The sequence below is a fragment of the Mytilus trossulus genome, chromosome 10 (genome assembly GCF_036588685.1).
Source record: "Mytilus trossulus isolate FHL-02 chromosome 10, PNRI_Mtr1.1.1.hap1, whole genome shotgun sequence".
Taxonomy (NCBI): domain Eukaryota; kingdom Metazoa; phylum Mollusca; class Bivalvia; order Mytilida; family Mytilidae; genus Mytilus; species Mytilus trossulus.
In genome coordinates this window covers 29,054,804-29,074,294 of record NC_086382.1, presented here as the reverse complement: position 1 = coordinate 29,074,294, position 19,491 = coordinate 29,054,804, and the positions used below count along the sequence as shown (strand labels likewise).

Here is a 19,491-nt window from a genome sequence, read left to right as displayed (position 1 = left end):
TATTTTGTTATTATTAGTTTCTATGCCAATGTGTCATGGTTGTCAGCTTTTAGGTTAGTTTATATCTTTTTAAATTTAAATTTCCCCCAAACAATCTAATTATGGCCTTCATGTATTATACCTTATATTAAAGTCGTCCATGCTGATTTGGATTTGGGACCCAGATTGAAGTTATGCATGATTTATATTCCTCCAAAAGGGAGGCGAAAGATACCAGAGGAACATTCAAACTCAAAGATCGGAAAAAAACTTACAATGCTTTGGCTTAAATAGAAGAAAACAAACAGACATAATAGTACACAAGACACAACATAGAAAACTAAGGACCAAGCAACACGAACCACACCAAAAACTGTCAGGTGCTCTAAAAAGGTAAGTATATCCTGTTCCACATGTGACACACATTGTGTTGCTCATGTTATTACAAACCCGGTTAATTCGATGGGTCACAATTGTATATTTGCAACTTATTACAAACTGGATATTACCGTTGATTTGAAAAAGGCTGAATAAAGTTTGAACTGATCATTTTAGCTTTTTATTGGCTTCCATTTACATACTTTCATTTGTCAGCAATTAACCAAACTAAAAAAATAAAATCTGGTTTAATAGTGCTCAATCTCTCATTTGTATGACAGTCGCATCAAACTCCATTATATTTACTACGATGCGTGAAAAAAACCAGACATAAAAGGTTAAATTGTCAAAATATAGGTACAAAAGTCATCACTGTCACAATCTCAATTGAGACAAACACAAGTATTTAACAAAGAAGCACAAAAAGCATCTATCAAATTTAACCAGCACATTCATAGCTAAGAGTAACGGGTTTGGCGTCAAAATCGGTAAACGTCAATAAAAAAAATAATTTTGTCGTTCAAAGTATTTTCAAATATATAATTTCACATAGGGAATAGTGGTATACAGGCTTGCACTCACACCACATCTTCCTATATATATCTATTGATAAATCAAAAGTTGTTGAACCAATTTCAGAAAAAGACCGAGATTTTAAATTATCAAGACGTTCTTTACACTTTTTAAAAAAGTAAACACTAAAGTCGAGTACAGTTAAGTAAAGTTACTAAAGCCATCAAACTCCCCGGCAGTTCCAGTTCCGATCCGCATACGGGCCCGAATACTACTCTACACTAATTGATGGAGTAAAGGAAATAGTTCCGGAACTGAAACGATCACTGTCCGGAGTTTGTAAAGCCATGTCGAGATTATGTCTGACCTTGTCAAGTAAAATATGTGCTCGAGCTGAGAATATGTTATTTTATAGACTTTGGTTTGAGGTAGTATGTCATGATACGTTTACAGATGCACATATTTTTCTGGTAATTGTTTTCAAATCGTTTGATGTGTTTTTGGGTTTTAATTTTGTCGTTTGATTAGGGACTTGAATTTTCCTTAGAGTTCGTTATTATTTTTTTTTTACTTCTTAAAATAGGGAAGTCCTTACACAATAATAAAAATCAAATAGTCATTTTCCAAGGTAAACTATTGTTGTCTCGAAGTTATAGCACTGAATGAAAAGACATGTGTATCAGAGTTATACACTTTAACCCCTTGAGTACATATTATGTATAGAGACATTTATTACATTGGAAGCAATGAATTTCTGATTTTTACGAGAAATAAAAACCGAATATATCACTCCTTTTCTTCATACAATACAAGTGTTCTCAAGACGTTGCCGATGCACCAAAGCAAGATGTGAACGTATACTATAAATATTGTTGCATGTTCTACTTTAATTCCATAAAAATGCATTGTCAAATGTAATGAAGAGAATAAATAATTACAAAATAATTTAAAAACTGAAAAAAAAAATGGAAATAGTTTTTGTTTTAGAAGGTTCAATTTGTTCACGCCTTTGTTTTCTTTTGTTCTTTTGTAATACTAAGCGAAGCACAATATTCCGAAAGAACAAACTGCCGCTACATATGATGCAGCTTTCAGTTTACCTCTGTACTGTTTGTGCGCTGTACTTTTAGTTCCCCCGCAAAGTTTCATTATTCAACGAAACCGGTTCACTACCAAGCATGAGCAATAATGGCAACAATAGTATACTGCTGTTCGAAATTCACAAATCGATAGCGAAACAAATCCGGGTTACAAACTGAAACTGAGGGTAACGTATCAAATATAAGAGAACTACGACACAATAGAAACAAAACATTAAAATGTAACACACACAGAAACGAACTATAATATAACAATGGCAATTTTCCTGACTTGGTATTTTATGAAAAAATGGTGGGTTGAACCTGGTTTTGTGGCAAGCCAAACCTCCCGCTTTAATGGCAATGCTAATTATAACATTAAAATGACAACATTATATGACAGGGCTACAACAAATAAATGAGAGAACATATGACAGAGAAACAAACGAATAGTAGCCAACAAAAGGTACAAGGTTGAAAAAAATATATGAGGTGCGTTACGTCCACACAAGACTATGCCCAGATGAAAAAAGTTTAAAAGCCAAAACAAGTAGATAGTTGAAGATCACTGAGGACCAAAAGATTCAAAAAGTTTTGATCAATATGGCCAGGGTTATCCGCCTGGGACAAACACATCGTTATTATCAAGAATAATACATAGTTTTGCGAACCGTACATTTTATAAAATTACTATATAATAGATATAAATGATTAAACTGAAATGGTGACTAGCTATAGAATAAAAACGAATACATTATAAAAATTACAGCCGTGTTAGCTAAAGCCATTGCAACGCCCAAAGTGACGTCACATTTGAATTTCTAAAACGTGTTCCGAAAATTAAGAAAGAATTTGGATGAAATTCAAGATTAGATTTGTATGACTTATCTAACTTATATTACAGTGAAAATTAGAATACTAATTAATATCAAATTGTAGTAGTAATTAGATAATTAATAGTGTTATCTAGCTTTGTCGGTGTTTCTTCTGATCAAACTGCACACAAAATATATCGTCTAAATTTCGTCGATCTAAACTAAAATCTAACAAATGAATTGGATGATTAGTCAACATATGTTGATGACACATTGCTTTGTCCCCACCATGCGTATGGGCTTTATTATTATTAGGAACTATTATGAACTGTTTTATGGATTTCATCCTTCAAGGTTTGTGTTTTTGGACAATAAAGAGAAGTTGAAAGATATATACTACATACATTAAATTGAAAAGTACCCATGCAGCAGCAGTAAGAAAAATATATGTTTCAGAAAAGGAAACATTTGCCGTGCCGCTGCCGGTTCCAAGTAAAAAAAAAGAGTAAGGAAGTCATTTTTCTTCTAATTGGCGCAATCGTATGTTTTGTTTTGGCGCAATTGATACCATCTAATTTTAAAAAATGTGGCGCAAACATAGCATTTAAGACAAAAAGATGGCGCAAAAGGACGTATTTTTGGCGCAAACAGATATCTCCCATTAGTTATCCCCAACACAACACACAAATACAACAGAAAAAAATACGATTTACAACTACAAACGTTAAGACATTTGACAAAATCCGATGACAGCAACAAACACAACATCAAAATCCAACAAATGAATTCGGGATGGAAAAGTACCGTGACACGTCTTAAAGCAAAACAAATTCACACTCGACAAACAGACACATTCGGGAATAAGTCACGTTCGGTAATAAAAGATCAAACGACATAAAGACAAACTAACACGTGGTAAAAATGTCCATAGTTAGTTCGGACAAAGATGCATCGTATGGATCAACCAATTCGTGATGGTGTCCGTTAAATTGAGGAGTGTCATTTGTAATCTGTCCTCCTCATAAATATGTTGGAGCAGTTTCTGCGTTAGGAGCACATTTTGTAGTCCGTATAGTGTGAACATGCACAAGAATAACGTCTCAATTGAGATATGTAAACACGAAGGGGCAGAGGGTATTTTACCTGCCTAAAAATGGGAAATTGACAATTGGGAAGTTGAAATCGTCCCGTTTGTTATAGATTTTCGTGTGAAGTCGTCCAAATGTGCCAATATTGAGGAAAAGATAAAGGTATGAATAAAGGCATCAGTAGTGTTCCGCTTTTCAAAACTCATAAATCCGTGGACTAAAAACAAAATCGGGGTAACAAACTAAAACCGAGTGAAACTCATTAAATATAAGAGGAGAACAACGACACAACACTGAAATGTAACACACACAGAAACGGACAAAGCATCAGACAAATTCCCACGAGAATAACAAATATAACATCAAAACCAAATACATGAATTTAGGATAGACAAGTACCGTGCCACGTCTTATCTTAAAACATGTATCTCAAAAATAAGAGAAAACAAACGACGCAACGTTAAAATGCAACACACACAGACACGAACAATAATATAACAATGGCCATCTTCCTGACTTGGTACAGGAAGCAGTCCTTCTAGTATCAGTAATATCCTTAATTTCAAGTTCACTGGAATATATTAGATGAAAGAATTGGCTGAAAAATGGGTTATTCAATGACAGGACATCATCAACATATATCGGAAAGGTAAATTAAACAATTTCGCAAGGTGCTTTTTCTGTTTGTCTTTTAGAAGCGTTTGAATGAATTCTGCTTCATACGAGTACAAAAACAAATCTGCTAGTAGGGGTGCACAATTAGTACCCATTGGATGTCCGATTGTCTGTTGAAATATGAATCCTCCAAAATCAACAAATATATTTTCGATCAAAAAGTCCAGCATTTTGATAATATCATCTTCAGTATATTTGTTGAAATATTCAGTGTGATTTTTCACAAAATATGAATTATTGTAACCCAAAGAAATTTGTATCTACGAATCCCATTTTTGATAGAAATAGCTCTGTTTAATGAGATGTGGAATCGATCTTTCAACTTAACATGGGGAATAGTTGTGTTAAACGTAGAAAAACCAAAAGCAATGTCGGAGTAGAAAGCACTGTAGTAGATATGACAATCAGAGAAAAAACTTGATTATGTTGACAAAAAGGAGGCTTGCCTTTTATCCAACTGGTTACTTTATAATGTGTACTGTTCGTCTGTTTGTCTTTTTCATTTTCAGCCATGGCGTTGTCAGTTTGTTTTAGATTTATGAGTTTGACTGTCCCTTTGGTATCTTTCATCCCTCTTTTATGAGTTATACTAGGTTCTTCTGACTTTGTATTTAACAATTAACCGTATATACTTTTATATCTCTAATGGCATATAACGGTTTATATCAACCATGAAGATACAACTGTTATGTGTGGTATCTATCGAAAAAAAATTACAGGCAACAGTCAATGATATGGAATAACTGAAGCGAAAAGCAAACGTTCGCGTCTGGCGTATATACAAAAAAAATAGTCCTGGTATCTATAATGAGTTTATTTTCAAACGGCAGAACTAAAAGACAAGTAGTTTAGTCGACAGCAGAGAGCCAGATAATTAATGTACGAACCTGGAATCGTTCTTTCATAACGCTCACTCGCAGGTAAACCAGTATTGTGTGTGATCATATCCAACCGTTCCAATTAGAACTAAAATCATCAAAACCGAAAAATCGGAACACCGTCTCACAAATTCATCATATTCAATTTTAACCAGGTCAGGTGATATGGCATTAATGTAGAATTGCTAAGTTGTAAGTTTGTTAAGCTTTGTGACTAGTTGTCCTTTAGATAGTTGAGTATGGTTACAATTGAAGTCTTTTCCATTTCATCAGCGAAATAGTGTATTCTGAAAATAAATATTCACAATAGTACAACTAAACTCTGATAGTGATGAAAATTAGCTGTCATAAAAATCGATGTTCAAAGGAGTAGGTCCAGTAAGATCCCTCTTTGGCCCAATATATAGCAGTTTTACAAAATTGTTAAAATGTAAACTTTTAGTTATTTTTTTAACAGTAGAATGCTTCTGCTACATAAATATGGGCTGTTTTTGACAATACCATACACATATATCGGGTAGTAGCACCATTAAGTCGTGCTAAATTACTGAAATCTCCACAATTCTAGCATTTTAGTTAAATTATAAACGGTTTCCATGTAAAACGAAAGTGGCCGCATTGGTGTTCATCCCCAATATTGAAATGTAAGTTGTATTTGATGATAATACATAACATATATAAAGGTTGTGGATGAACACGGATGCGGCCACTTTCATTTTTGACAAAAACCATCGGAAAAGTGACATTTTCCGGCATATTTGGTAGATTTTTCATATTTGGGCTTGAATCGGATCGTATATGACTAAATTAGTTAAAATCTTTCACATAAACTAATTGAATCAAATGAAATAGACTTTTATTCTCAATTTTATTTTAAGTGTTTAATAAGTGGTCAAAATCTTTCGTCAGATGAACCCTAAATTTGAGGCCAAAATCGGTCCTTTATGGAAACTTGCATGCCAACATATTTGCTAAAAGTGAATAACTCTTGTTTAAATGTTTTGATACCTTTTAGTACTGAACAGTTATTCATTATATCTATTAGATATATAAGATAAGAAGTAAAATTTAAAAAAAATATCCGACGAAAATCCAAAACTGAAAGTCCCTAATCAATAGGTAAAAATCCAAAACTCTAACACATCAAAATTGTCCTATTCCTGACTAAGTACATGCATTTTGTGATGTAGAAAATGATTAATTGAATCTGTTTATAGCTAGCTGAACCTCTCACTTGTCGCATTATATTGACCACAAAACAAACATTCATAAAAGGTAAAAACAAAGAAAGTCCTAGTCTGGGGTACAGAAGACAGTATTGTGTTATAATCTAAGCCACGATACAAAAAAAATGTAACAAAGAACAACAAAAAGGCATATAGACAAAGACCAATAACCAAAATAAAGACAAAAACACAAAATTTGTCATAGCACAATAACGGAATGTTTAAGTACAGAGCCATATCATATATCATAAAAAAAACCCACAAGAAGGCATATATAGACAAAACATATTAGAAAAACTGCAGAAATGAAAGACATGTAAAACAATTTACCATAGCACAATAACTCAATGATAGGATCTTGAATACCGAATAAGTTGGAAACCATAAAAAAAAAACATGTTCGATGCTTTCCTTAACAGTGGTACTCTAAGAGTGTTTACTACTTCGTAGCTTCACTCTGAACAAAACCCGAGAATCTTTCGAAAATGTTATCCTGGTTGACTAGTTTTCAATAACTAATATTTACTTTGTTTACCTGGGATATCCGATATTGTTATTTTGCCTCCAGAAAATATTGAGTATATGTAAAAAAAAATATTTAGACTTCCGACACAGGAAAAGTCTGAATGTTTTTCATATCCCTCTTTCCTGTTAATTTGATTCATGATCAACATATGTTTATGAAACTGTTACATTCTAACTAATCAATACAATTAACTGGATAATAGGTAAGATCTTTCATTGCTAATTTCGATTTTCATTTTGACATGCATATTCCTATGGAATCTGTTGGTGGTCAGTCAACACTCTCGAGTAACACTAGCTCACTTAGTGTTCATTTTTGTTGCACCTTCATGATAAAAGTTTCTTCTCATTATTTCCTTCTTTTGTTTTTGTCCAAAATGGGGCGATGACGTTTTATTTATATCAATATAGATATAACTAAGGCGATACAGAGCATTCCATTAAAACACCAGAGTAATCCATGATTTAGCTACACAAAACCTGCCAATAATCGTTGCGTTGCTCATGTTTAAAATAGTTGCGTTGCTCATGTTTAAAATAGTTGCGTTATAGTCCTGGGTTATGTTTCATACCATTTGTCTTATGAGACTTTTCTAAGGTTGAAGAAATACCAAATTTCTAATACATCCATACGCTTCTATTCCCTTACTCTAAAACAGAATGTGAATGTTTGAAAATACGATTGTAAGTTTTATTCAGGACAAAATATTCGACAATGACCAATACACTCAACAATGACATTAACATGTTGGTCAGTCTTTAGTTTGTGTGTAGTTTTTATCAGATGTTCGTTGATCTTTTCGTCGTTTTTTGTGTTTTTTCCCCATGTTTTTTTCAATCTTTCTTCGACTTATGTTGGGTTTTTGTTTGCTTCTTTTTTTGGTGTAATTAGCCTCTTTTTAAAAAAGTATTAAAAAAACCCAAATGTAAATAGTTATCAAAGGTACCAGGATTACAATTTAGTACGCCAGACGCGCGTTTCGTCTACATAAGAACCTTTCTTTAACTATCGGTCTATATCTACCTGAAAGATGTAGGTTTTATTATAAAAAAAACACAACAGAAGTCATGCACTATTTACTAGTAATCATAATTATAGGGTTATTTTTTAGATAACAGGGTAGATTAATTTTTACGGTGAGTTGATTTTATCACAAATTTGTCTTAGGTTAGAAGCACCAACACTCACAAAATACATGCAATAAAAAAGTATTTGTAAATTTGCGAAAAAAACGATATAAGAATTAATTCATATATGACCTCATACATGGATTGCCGTGGCAGTATTTAGTCAAGCTTTTCAGAATTATAAGCTTTTGATTTTGCATTTGATACATGCAAAAACCGTTTAACTGTTTTTGCTTCAAAGGTCATTGATGAGTCTTATGTAGAGGAATCGCTTGTCTGACGTTCCACATTATAAGACGTGAGACGTTTTCATATAAAATGGAAATACTTATTAAATAGATACTAGTAAATAGTTTCGAAAATTCAAACCCAACATTTTCTAATTCTGAACTTTACTCTACAACAAGCAATAGACCAAGTACACATGACACGTTTTTTTTTATTGATATTTCAGCTTTACTTCAGAACCGTCGTTAGATCTAATATGAAGACTGCAAGTATTCTGGTTATTGCCTTGTATGTTCTTTTTGCAGGTAAATTTCACAATACAAATGTATTGTCTGATATGTCATCTTGCCTATTCATGTTTAATTGGTCGTCCACATTTTAGAGTTCATCACCACATTCTTAGTTGATTTAAATGAGAAAGACCATTAATAAAATAATTTAAAGGAACTATAATTAATTTTCTTGCACAAGTATGACGATTTTTTTTCTTTGAAGAAGCAATTGCTTGAGTAATTGGAATTATAATTACGACAAATCTACAATGTTTCGTTTTAGTCCAAGAAGCAGATGCAAGCTGTAGAACCCGTTGTAGATTGAAATGTGTTGGAAGAGGATGCGGTGCTTACTTTGCTGCTGAACGTGGACCTTTCTGCTTATGTAAATGCTATCGTTGTGCCAATGAATCTGTAACAAAGATAGACATAAAACAAATAGAAGAGTAAGCTCTGACAAATCCTGGTTCCCCAAAAATGTCCTTTGTAGCTATAAAGAAATAATTCAAATCAGATAAATTAACCTTTCCGATGCCACCTTGAAAATGCCTGGTGCTCCAAATATGTCCTTTGTAGCGTTAAAAAAATAATTTAAATCAGATAAATTTACCTTTCCCATGTGACCATGACAATCTCGGTTCTCAAAAAATAGTATAAATTCCGGTTTTACCGTTCCAAAATGACCTTTATTAGTGTCAATTGGCCTCTCATATTAATCATTATTCATGTAGAAATATTTGTATTATTTTCAATCTCTTGATTTAGATAGATAAATAAACTCATCATAGATACCAAGATTAAAATTTTACAAAAGTCTAAATGTTTTTATTACGGCTAGTCTCAATCGACACGAGTTTATTTTCTGGATTCCTGCGTTGGATCTAGATTACATAATATACTAATTTTTTTTTTCGACTTATGTTTTTTGATTGCCTACTTTTAGTCTTGTTTAGCAAAGAAATAATTGACAAAATTAGCTCTGTTTTTTAATATATGTCAATCGTAACATATCATCTCATTATACGGATACCTCTTATTTCATTGACGTTTTTTGTGCTTATTTAAGGGGGTAGACCTTGGTCCAGGGAGATAACTCTTTAATTCAGTGATGCGTTTGTAATAGTCAAGTTTTATTAATGTATTTTAAGCATTTACCTGAAACAGATTGAAAATCATCTATGTATTCTAGAAGCTTAGAACGTATTTTTGAAAATGGCTGACACAAACATATGGATGATTTTAAGAGTTATTTCCCTTAACCTAGGTACCACCTTAACAAAACATTTTTGGTTTTCTTTCAGACAATCTTCCATGCCTCATCAACAAATAGATAACTTAGCAGAAGAACAGGCACAATTCATCCAACAATTATAACACAGAGATTAGCTGAAGAGAAGAACTTTGTTTTCTATAACTAAAATTGTTACTGTTGAACTTTTGAATGAAATCACTTTTAAGTAAATGTATCTCGTACAGTTGTCTTTCATTGTCTAGTTGACTTATACACATTCACAATATATAACAAGAGCAGCCGCGACCCAATTCATATATTTTATAGTTTTATTGATAAAACAATTGCATGGGTATTACATGAAATAACATCATCAAAACTTAAAAGCTAACGTAGATACTTATACCTTGTGTAAGGAAAAAATAAATCATATTTTGTGAGAGAAAAAAAAATCTGTAAGAGAATTACATGATCAAAAAGCCTGATTTATATTGACAACATATGGGAACAAAGCGTGCTTCTCTTTTTGCCGACTTGCCGCTCACACGTTATTGATCAGAAACAACATGTGTTTTTTTTAATTTGACACGATATGCCAAATATCATAAGTCATTAACAGTTGAATTGAACAATCCTTTTAACTTTTGATGCTAGTTGTCTCATTGACAATCATATCACATCTCGTGATATAGTTTATATCGAACATGGCATCCACATGGTTCATGTGTGTCATTATTTCGTTAATATGCCGGCACCTTAACAAATATTTTAAAGGCTCTGGAATTATAGTGATTTATACAAAGTTTTGCTACTTTGCAAGTCTTAATTAAGAATTTCAGTATATTAATTAGGAAAAGAAAACCATATAGAAATAGTGTAATAAAAACATCTCTAAAGAAATATGCCTTCTTCAAAACATTTATCAACGAAAACTACACTATTTTGCATTTAAATCTTAACTATAGAATTTTGACAATCTATTTGATTTTAAAGAGAACCTTTTTTTACCTCATAAGGTTGCTATTAAACCAAAAGTTCCAAATGGTCAAGTTGAAATCATCCCTTCGTAAATTTTACGGACGCCATCATAAGTTGATTGACCGTAATGTAATGTCCGTTTCAAAGATGATAGCGGATATGTTTGTCATTTCGCAACTACGATCCCGTTCCCTAAATAAGATTATCAAACCTGTGCTGCTTTTGTAGAAAGATGTGACGATTAAATTGATTGAAAATCATAAAATCTCTCCTTTGTCATAATTCATATGACTTTACATAGTATGTTCAGAAAAATCAATACGCCTTTTGAGACAACCCCATTAACATGTTTATCGTCTCTATATGCCCCACTTGCACTATCATTTTCTATGTTCAGTGGACCGTGAAATTGGGGTAAAAAATCTAATTTGGCATTAAGAATTGTAAAACCATATCATAGGGTACATGTGTACTAAGTTTTAAGTCGATTGGACTTCAACTTAAAAAAAAATCTAACGTGAAGCGGTATGAACGGACGAACAGACGAGCGGACACACAGACGCAAAGACCAGAAAACAGTATGCGTCTCTAATATCGCAGTTGGAGCATAAAAACGAATTGCAGATCCTGTCTACCTCTGAATGTAGTCTAATAGGGTTAACTAAAGTTTAACTAATCTGTCTTCCTAACGTTGTAAGGTGTACCTGATGAACGTTATTTCATAGACTAATGTTTGCGAGTACAGTTTCTTTCTATTCACTTTTATAATACAGACAGTTTTCGTCAAAATGTAAATATCATAAAGTAAAGGACTTTCTCATCTGTTTTAAGTTAGAATTTCATCTATGTAATACAGGTTTTTGTAAAGCCAAATAAAATCTCGCAATAAACAGTCGTGCAGGGTCTAGATCAACTACTATCAGGTTTCAATTTTAAGTTCAATAGTATTTTGTTTATTTTTCCACTTGTTTTGCTCTTTATATCCTGTTTCTCTATATCTGATATACTAGTATTTAAAACAAAATGTCTGAATAACAATTCAAAAAGAAATCGATTGACGATTTGGGCATGTCAATGAATTGAAGATCTTTTCTGGTGTTTAAAATGCCTCTTTATGTTTATTTTAAATTATGCCAATAAACGAAAAAGACTAAAAATATGTCATTAAAAGCCTCACGTCATCTCATTGTCCTAACACTCTCTCTCTCTCTCTCTCTCTCTCTCTCTCTCTCTCTCTCTCTCTCTCTCTCTCTCTCTCTCTCTCTCTCTCTCTCTCTCTCTCTCTCTCACACACTTACTAAACACACTCATTCGCACACATACTCACTGTCTTAGCCACACCCACACTCATACATTCACCAACTCACACACCCTCTCCCCTTCCTCTCATAGACACACTTTCCTTTCACACACACACTCTTCCCTCACACTCCTCTCTCTCTCATACACACACTGTCTCTCCCACACACACACTGTCTCTCCCACACACTCACAGTACTCTCCCCCACACACACACACTCTATCTGCCACACACACACACTCTATCTGCCACACACACTCACTCCTTCTCCTAAACACACACTCTCTCACAGACACAAACTCTCACACTGTTAGAGAGTGTGAGAAAGTAAGAAAGAGTGTGAGAGATAAAGTAAGAAAGAGTGTATGAGAGAAAGAGAGAGAAAGTAAGAGTGTATGAGAGAAAGTAAGAAGGAGAGTATGAGAGAGAGTAAGAGAAAGTGTGCGAGGGATCGAATGAAACCAAATCAGTGTAAGAAAAAGAAAAAAAAAAGAAAAGATTGAAAGATTGAGAGAAAGAGAAAGTGTGAAATATAGACAGTGAGAAAAAAATTAAGGATTGAAAGAGAATTTTAAAGAATAAAGAGAATGAATGAATATAAGAAGAGATCCATTCCAAAATAATTTCTTCAAAGTTAGAAGAAATTACACATTTTATAGGTGCACGGCTAAAGCAGTAACGGGTTCTCCTCCGTCGGCGCTGTAAATTGGCGAGAACAACACTGCCTACCAGAATTTTGGAAGGACTGGCGCTCTAACCTTCAGTTCCCTTCATTAGGTAAGAGCACACCCCACATATAGAAATCAATTATTTTATCTAAATAAAAATATAATGCAATTTGCGGTGTTTTTTATTTCTGATTCTTGCAATTTAACTTTTGGGAAGGAACCCGTTGATAGGTTAATTGCATTTGTATATAAATAGTTTATCACTCTATTGAATTTATAAGTTTGATAGAGTAAAAAATGTTTGGTTTTTTAAATATTCCAAAATAATTCAAATGAACATAATAATGAATGGTAACTTCAGGTGTAAAATATATGTGCTACAAATAAAACATAACACGTGTTTTCCATTCTATTCAAGTGAGATAATTGAATCATTAACAGCAAAAACAATAAAAACACAAACACAAACTAAACTCACTTTTACCTATCTGTATGAAAATAAGTAGGTGTGATTTGAATGCCAAGGAAACAACTATCTGTCAAAGTGCAAATGAAGTGAATGTATATATTTCATGTGAAAAGGATTTTTTAGAATTATTTGGTCAGTCGTTTTTTTTTATACAGTTCTTTTTCTGTATTGTCATTTAACGCCATAGCGTTATCAATTTGTCCTAGACGTATGCGTTTGAATACCCTTTGAGTTTTGAAAAAGCAAGGGCAAATATACCACATAAAATGCCACGAAAGTTTTCGTGTATACAATAATGAAACATGAGCTAGGAGCCCAATATTTCAAAGATTTGTTTTCATTCTGCAAGTTTAGATTGATATATCAGCAATTAACTATTTTGGTATTAAATTCTCAGTCTTTTAGTTTTCATTCCTAAGAAGTCAACACTATGTGTATCCCGTCTTTAAAGAGATCACCAAAATGACATGTATAAAAATAAAACACTATAAATTCAATATGTTAATGCCCTACCAACAAAAATAGAGTGCATTGAAACTTATAGTCTGTGATATTCTTATAGATATAGAAAGATGTGGTGTGAGCGCCAATGAGACAGCTCTCCATCCAAATAACAATTTATCAAAGTAAACCATTATAGGTCAATGTAGGGCCTTCAACACGGAGCCTTGGGTCCATCTGCCCTTCCATTCTTCTTCTTCTTTATTCTAAGATTTATATGTACATGAACAATTTTGAAGTAAAAAGTAAAATCACAAAAATACCGAAAGCCTATGAAAATTCAAAACAGACAGTCCCTTATCAAATGACAAAATCAAAAGCTGGAACACATCAAACGAATGGATAATAACTGTCAATATACTACTTCTAGTCATCCCGCATGATTTCAATCTTGGTCTTAAGTCCAAATTAGCCTGGAGGACATATAAGGTACAATACTAGGTTACTGACTGATCGTTTGTTGGAAATTTTAGATCAAAAGGTATATACTATCCAAATAAGCTGACATTATAAATATTACTTCTACTGTTTAGTCTTTTTTGTTATGATATCCATTTGACGTGACACTGTACTTATACATCCCACCATAGTGATATATATTGTTCTATGATATTTTTTGTATTATTGTCTTTGAATTTTGCTAATGTGCTTTGTCTATATGCATTTTTGATTTTCTTTTAAATACATGACGTGGCCATAACCCTATTTGTGACATTTTTACCTAGTATGTCTATTTGGTTTGTTCATACATCGCTGTCAATATAATGGAATTTGATTCAACTGTCACACAAGTGAGAGGTTTAGTTAACTTTTCAATCAGGTTTAATTCACCATTTTCGAAGTAAGAAAATGCCTGTACCAAATCAGGAATATGACAGTTGTTATCCATTCGTTTGCTGTGTTTGAGCTCGTGATTTTGCCATTTGATTAGGGACTTTCCGTTTTGAGTTTTCCTTGGTGTTCAGTATTTTTGTGATATTACTTTTTTCATGACACCTTGATAAAGCAAAACTTATTTGAACAAGAAATAACTTTTATCCAGATTATAAAATTTCGATCAAATTAATTGTGCTCAATATAAGTAGAAAAAAAACCCATTCATAATAACAAACCGCTTTCATTTTCTCCAATCAGACACAATTACTACCATAGAAAAATGTCTTTCCTTTCACAGACAACAAAGGGAACTGGTGACATTAGAAAATGAAATGAAAATAGAAAAAATTGTCAACAGGTAAAGTTTCCATGATTAAAGGTATTAAGAATACATTTTATTGCATATAGCAATATAATATTTCCCACAGAAAGTAACAAAAGTTAGCGTGCAATAAATTCCAATATTGCACTAGTGCAATTAATACTAAAAATTCATGACGTCATCATCGACAAAATCTTAGTTTAAACTATTTCTTACTTTCAAATATTGTATTTCTATACAATAAAAGGGTTATTACATGAGTATTGTGGAATATCGTCCCTCGTAAAACATATATTGCACTCGCAAACTCATGCAATATTAAATTCTACTCGGGACAATATTACCCAATATTCATGCAATAACCCTATTTTATTAGCCACCATAACAAAAAGGGAATATCCAAAACAAAGTATGTAAGCCTGTACAGACATTATTTGGAAGAACTCTTAACTCTGTCTTAAAGAAAAGCTTGGTAATAGTCGTTTCTAAAATAAATTAACAAATTTCAGTTTATTTTTCAGTTACAAGGAAAACACTAAAAAACCTTTGATAAATACCTCTTTCTTTTAGTATTTTTTATCATAATTAGAACAAGTTATTCCTACACGTAAGAACATAATTATGCATTACATATACAGTGAAGGGTAGATAACTACTATAAGATGTCATCGTATAGTTTCGGTCCAAATTGACTGAAGCTTCCTTAGGATGTAATGTACTATGCTGGTCGAAAAAAATATTTGGTTACGAAGGAGATGCATTTAAAAGAAATACAGTGTCATACTAAGCAGGGTCAGTTCCAAAGCTTATAAAATGTATAATATAATTTCAAACGCCTGACAGAAATGTTGCTTAACTAAAATACACGCATGAAAAGGGAACAGAAGACTTGAAGAAAAAAAAAGATCAAAACAACATCTAAAGATGGCAATTTCATTACAAATGTGAACAGAATAAAAAAGCTTTTAAAGACCACATAATTTACCGTGGATTCATTTATTTCGTTCGTACCAATTTTCGTGAATTGAGAAAAACTTACATATTCGATGATATTTAAATTTGTGGTTTTGGAAAAGTTTGCATACATTTTTGTATTTTACAGTTGAACATTTATATTCGTGGTTCCCCTGTTCCCACGAAATCGACGAGAATTGGTATCCAACGAATATAAATGAATCCACACGATCCATGTCAGCAATCGCAAACACAGAGTTAATAAATAAACATTTACATTTGTTTTGTATATAGTTTTTTGCATGCATCCCTAAATTTACTGTCAAACAAAAAATAAATGACGGGATTGCATGTGTGATTTATAAAAATTCCACGCAAGGCAAAATCTACAATCAGGTTTCTTTTTAGGTCTGATTTCAACAGCTTCATTGATATTGCAATCGCAAAAATTATGAAACTACAAAAGGATAATGCAGTTGCTACAATAAGACTGATGGTAACCTTGTATTTGGCATTTTTCACACCTGGTTTCCTATTTCCGAAAACAAGTTTATCCTTCAGATGGTTTTCTCTTAATTTTGTTACATTTTCTCTTCTCTTTTGTTCTTTCACAGATTGTTTACGAATAATATATATTATCTTTCCATAACAATAAGAACAACAGATAAAGCAACTCATCACGAAACTTGCTGTTATCCCAGCAAAAAATCCAGCATACAGTTTACTTCTGTACCTAATCTGTGTTGTACATATAGTCCCAAATAATTCCGGTTTCAACTGAAACTTTTCAATACCAATAACAACTGGAAATGGAATGGAAACCATTAATGACAATAAAATGATAAAAATACAAATAAAATGATGTTTGAAATGAGTAGATTTCGTCTTGATCCATCTGGTTACCTTAAACTTGTAATTTGACGCTGAGCTAGCACCTAACAATATGCTGTAGATACTTTTGTATCTCTCGTAGGCAATGACTGTTAATATCAACCATGAAGCGAAGGCTGTCGAATGACTTATATATCGAACAAGTTTACAAACAGCATTTGATGAAATTGAATAAATCAGGCGAGTAACGACCATCTCGAACGGCATAACTAAAACAGACGTTACTAAGTCGACAGCAGAGAGCCAAATAATTAATGTACGGACATTCGACCGTTCTTTCATATTTCTAACTCGTGTGTACACCAGTATTGTGTGAGCATTCCCTATCGTTCCAATTAAGGACAAACATACCATCAATGTAAATTCTGGCCATCGTCTTACAAATTCATTATATTCAATATCTTTCAAGAAAGGTGGCCCGTCTGGTTGAAGTGTTGAAACGTTATGATGTGATGCCAAGTTTGTCAATGAATTCGAGTAAGTGTCTTCTGGGTAATTTAAAAGTACGGTGACGTCCATCACATTAACCTGATAGTATATTCTGAAAAGTAATAAAGCCTTAGAATAAAAGACGGAAGCGTAACAGTGTATTTAAGAAAGTAAAATTCATTGAAGCCAAACACACACTAATCATTTGAGTTGTATTTGGTAAGTAATAGTTAAAATTTCCCAAAATGTATACAGAAACATTTCAGAATAAAAGCGAAAACTACGAGACTGACATTAAAACTCATACGTCGAATATAAACTGACAACGCATTGGTTAAAATGAAAAAAGATAAACAGACAAACTATTGTACACAAAACACCATATAGAAAACCAAAGATTCAGCAACACGAAACCACCCTTCCTTTGTCCATTAAACTCTGGGGAAGATCTCAATTGATATGGAAGGATAAGCAGATCCTGCTCTACATGTGGCACCCCTCATGTTACTCATGCCTGTATACACCGGTTATAAGTAACAATTCGGTAGGTAACACTCTGTAAAATGGGGACGGGATTGTAGTCATGACATTTGGAAAATATCCGCTATCATCTGTAAAACGGATATTCCATTGTAGTCAACCAACCCGTGATGAGTTCTAAAGACTTAAAAAGAGGAAGATTCTAACTTCACTACCTTGGAACTCTTGGTTAAAGAATTATTTTTCTACATCACAACATTTAACTAATTTTTTTACGGTTTGCTAAAAATCTTTGAATAACGAAAAGGAATTAACAGGCAAAGTATGATAAATTGGTAGTGGCTATTTTGCACTGACATTGCCAGTTTGTTTTCGACTTATGAGTTTGGATATCCCTTTGACTAAGAAGTTGTGCCACTCATTTCAAGCAATTACTACTAAGAATAATTATATGTTAATATTAACATGTTCTAATTTCAGAAAACAATTCATATCGCTCATTTGAGATCGAACAAGTCGGCCAAAAATTTTGAACTAACATCAGTTTTTCTCTTCTGATTTATTCAACCGTTTGTCATATTGTTTTAATTAAACTATCTTATACGATTAGAGTTTTGGTCGTTTTTGAAGGTCGGTTCGATTGCCTATGAGTCTACGTCAATTAAAGTCTGGTGGAAACTTGTCTGATTAGTTAATCATATACCAAATCTCCGTTAATTAAACTACTATGTTTAAACAACGTACAATCTAGAAACACAAGTACATGTAAGAACCATCAAATTTCGTTTGATACCTTTACAATGAATAACATGAAGTTTTAAATGTTCTTTACCTGATGTCTTCATGCAAAGCAAAATGTTTCCCGCTATCATGTTTAACCCCTTTCACATTATGTATGTGGCTCTCCCAAGTCAGGAGCCTGTAATTCAGTGGTTGTCGTTTGTTTATGTTTTACATATTTGTTTTCGTTCATTCTTTGTACATTAATTAAGTCGTTAGTTTTCTCGTTTGAATTGTTTTTTATTCTTATGACGTTGCCTTTAATAGCTGAATATGCCGTATGGGTTGTGCTCATTGTTGAAGGCCGTAAAGTGACTTATAGTTGTTAATTTCTGTGTAATTTGGTCTCTTGTAGAGAGTTGCCTCATTGGCAATCATAACACATCTTCTTTTTTTAAATTCATGCAAAGCAATATGGCTTTAAGCAAATGTAAAAGCAGACTTACATTTTCTTCCGCTATATACTGTATTTCTCCGTTATTACTTGTCAATTTACGATAGTCAATTTGGTTTGGGATATCCGGTATGACAGATTTGTTTTAAGAGTGAAGTTTGAGTTGTCACTTAATATTTTTTCATTGACAATCGTGACAGGAAAAATCACAACGTTATTTATTTCCCTCCTTTCCTGTTAATATTATATATGTTTGCGCGCGTGATAGTATGGATATTGATCTTATTGATCATATTCATAGCTTTTATACATATAATGTTTTATATATCATTTCAAGAAACCATTACTAAATGATTTAATTTACAGAATATATTTCTTATGGTTATCTTTATTCTTCTGACTGTTTATTGAGTAATTATAAACGGGACGACAAT

The 19,491-nt window shown here is 32.7% G+C and overlaps 2 protein-coding genes across 2 annotated transcripts; one reads left to right on the top strand and one right to left on the bottom strand.

Moving 5' to 3' along the window:
* The first annotated feature begins 7,285 nt into the window (after positions 1-7,285).
* On the top strand, positions 7,286-10,257 carry LOC134687178 (uncharacterized). The gene is made up of 4 exons (XM_063547232.1): positions 7,286-7,359; positions 8,739-8,817; positions 9,068-9,230; positions 10,086-10,257. Exons 2-4 carry the CDS (start codon positions 8,769-8,771, stop codon positions 10,156-10,158), a joined length of 285 nt encoding a protein of 94 aa, XP_063403302.1. The 5' UTR covers positions 7,286-7,359; positions 8,739-8,768; the 3' UTR covers positions 10,159-10,257.
* Positions 10,258-15,234: 4,977 nt separating this feature from the next.
* LOC134687177 (neuropeptide Y receptor type 6-like) lies at positions 15,235-19,248 on the bottom strand. The gene is made up of 2 exons (XM_063547231.1): positions 19,110-19,248; positions 15,235-17,515 (listed from the first exon to the last, which is right to left on the bottom strand). Exon 2 carries the CDS (start codon positions 17,491-17,493, stop codon positions 16,357-16,359), a length of 1,137 nt encoding a protein of 378 aa, XP_063403301.1. The 5' UTR covers positions 17,494-17,515; positions 19,110-19,248; the 3' UTR covers positions 15,235-16,356.
* Between the last annotated feature and the right edge of the window lie 243 nt (positions 19,249-19,491).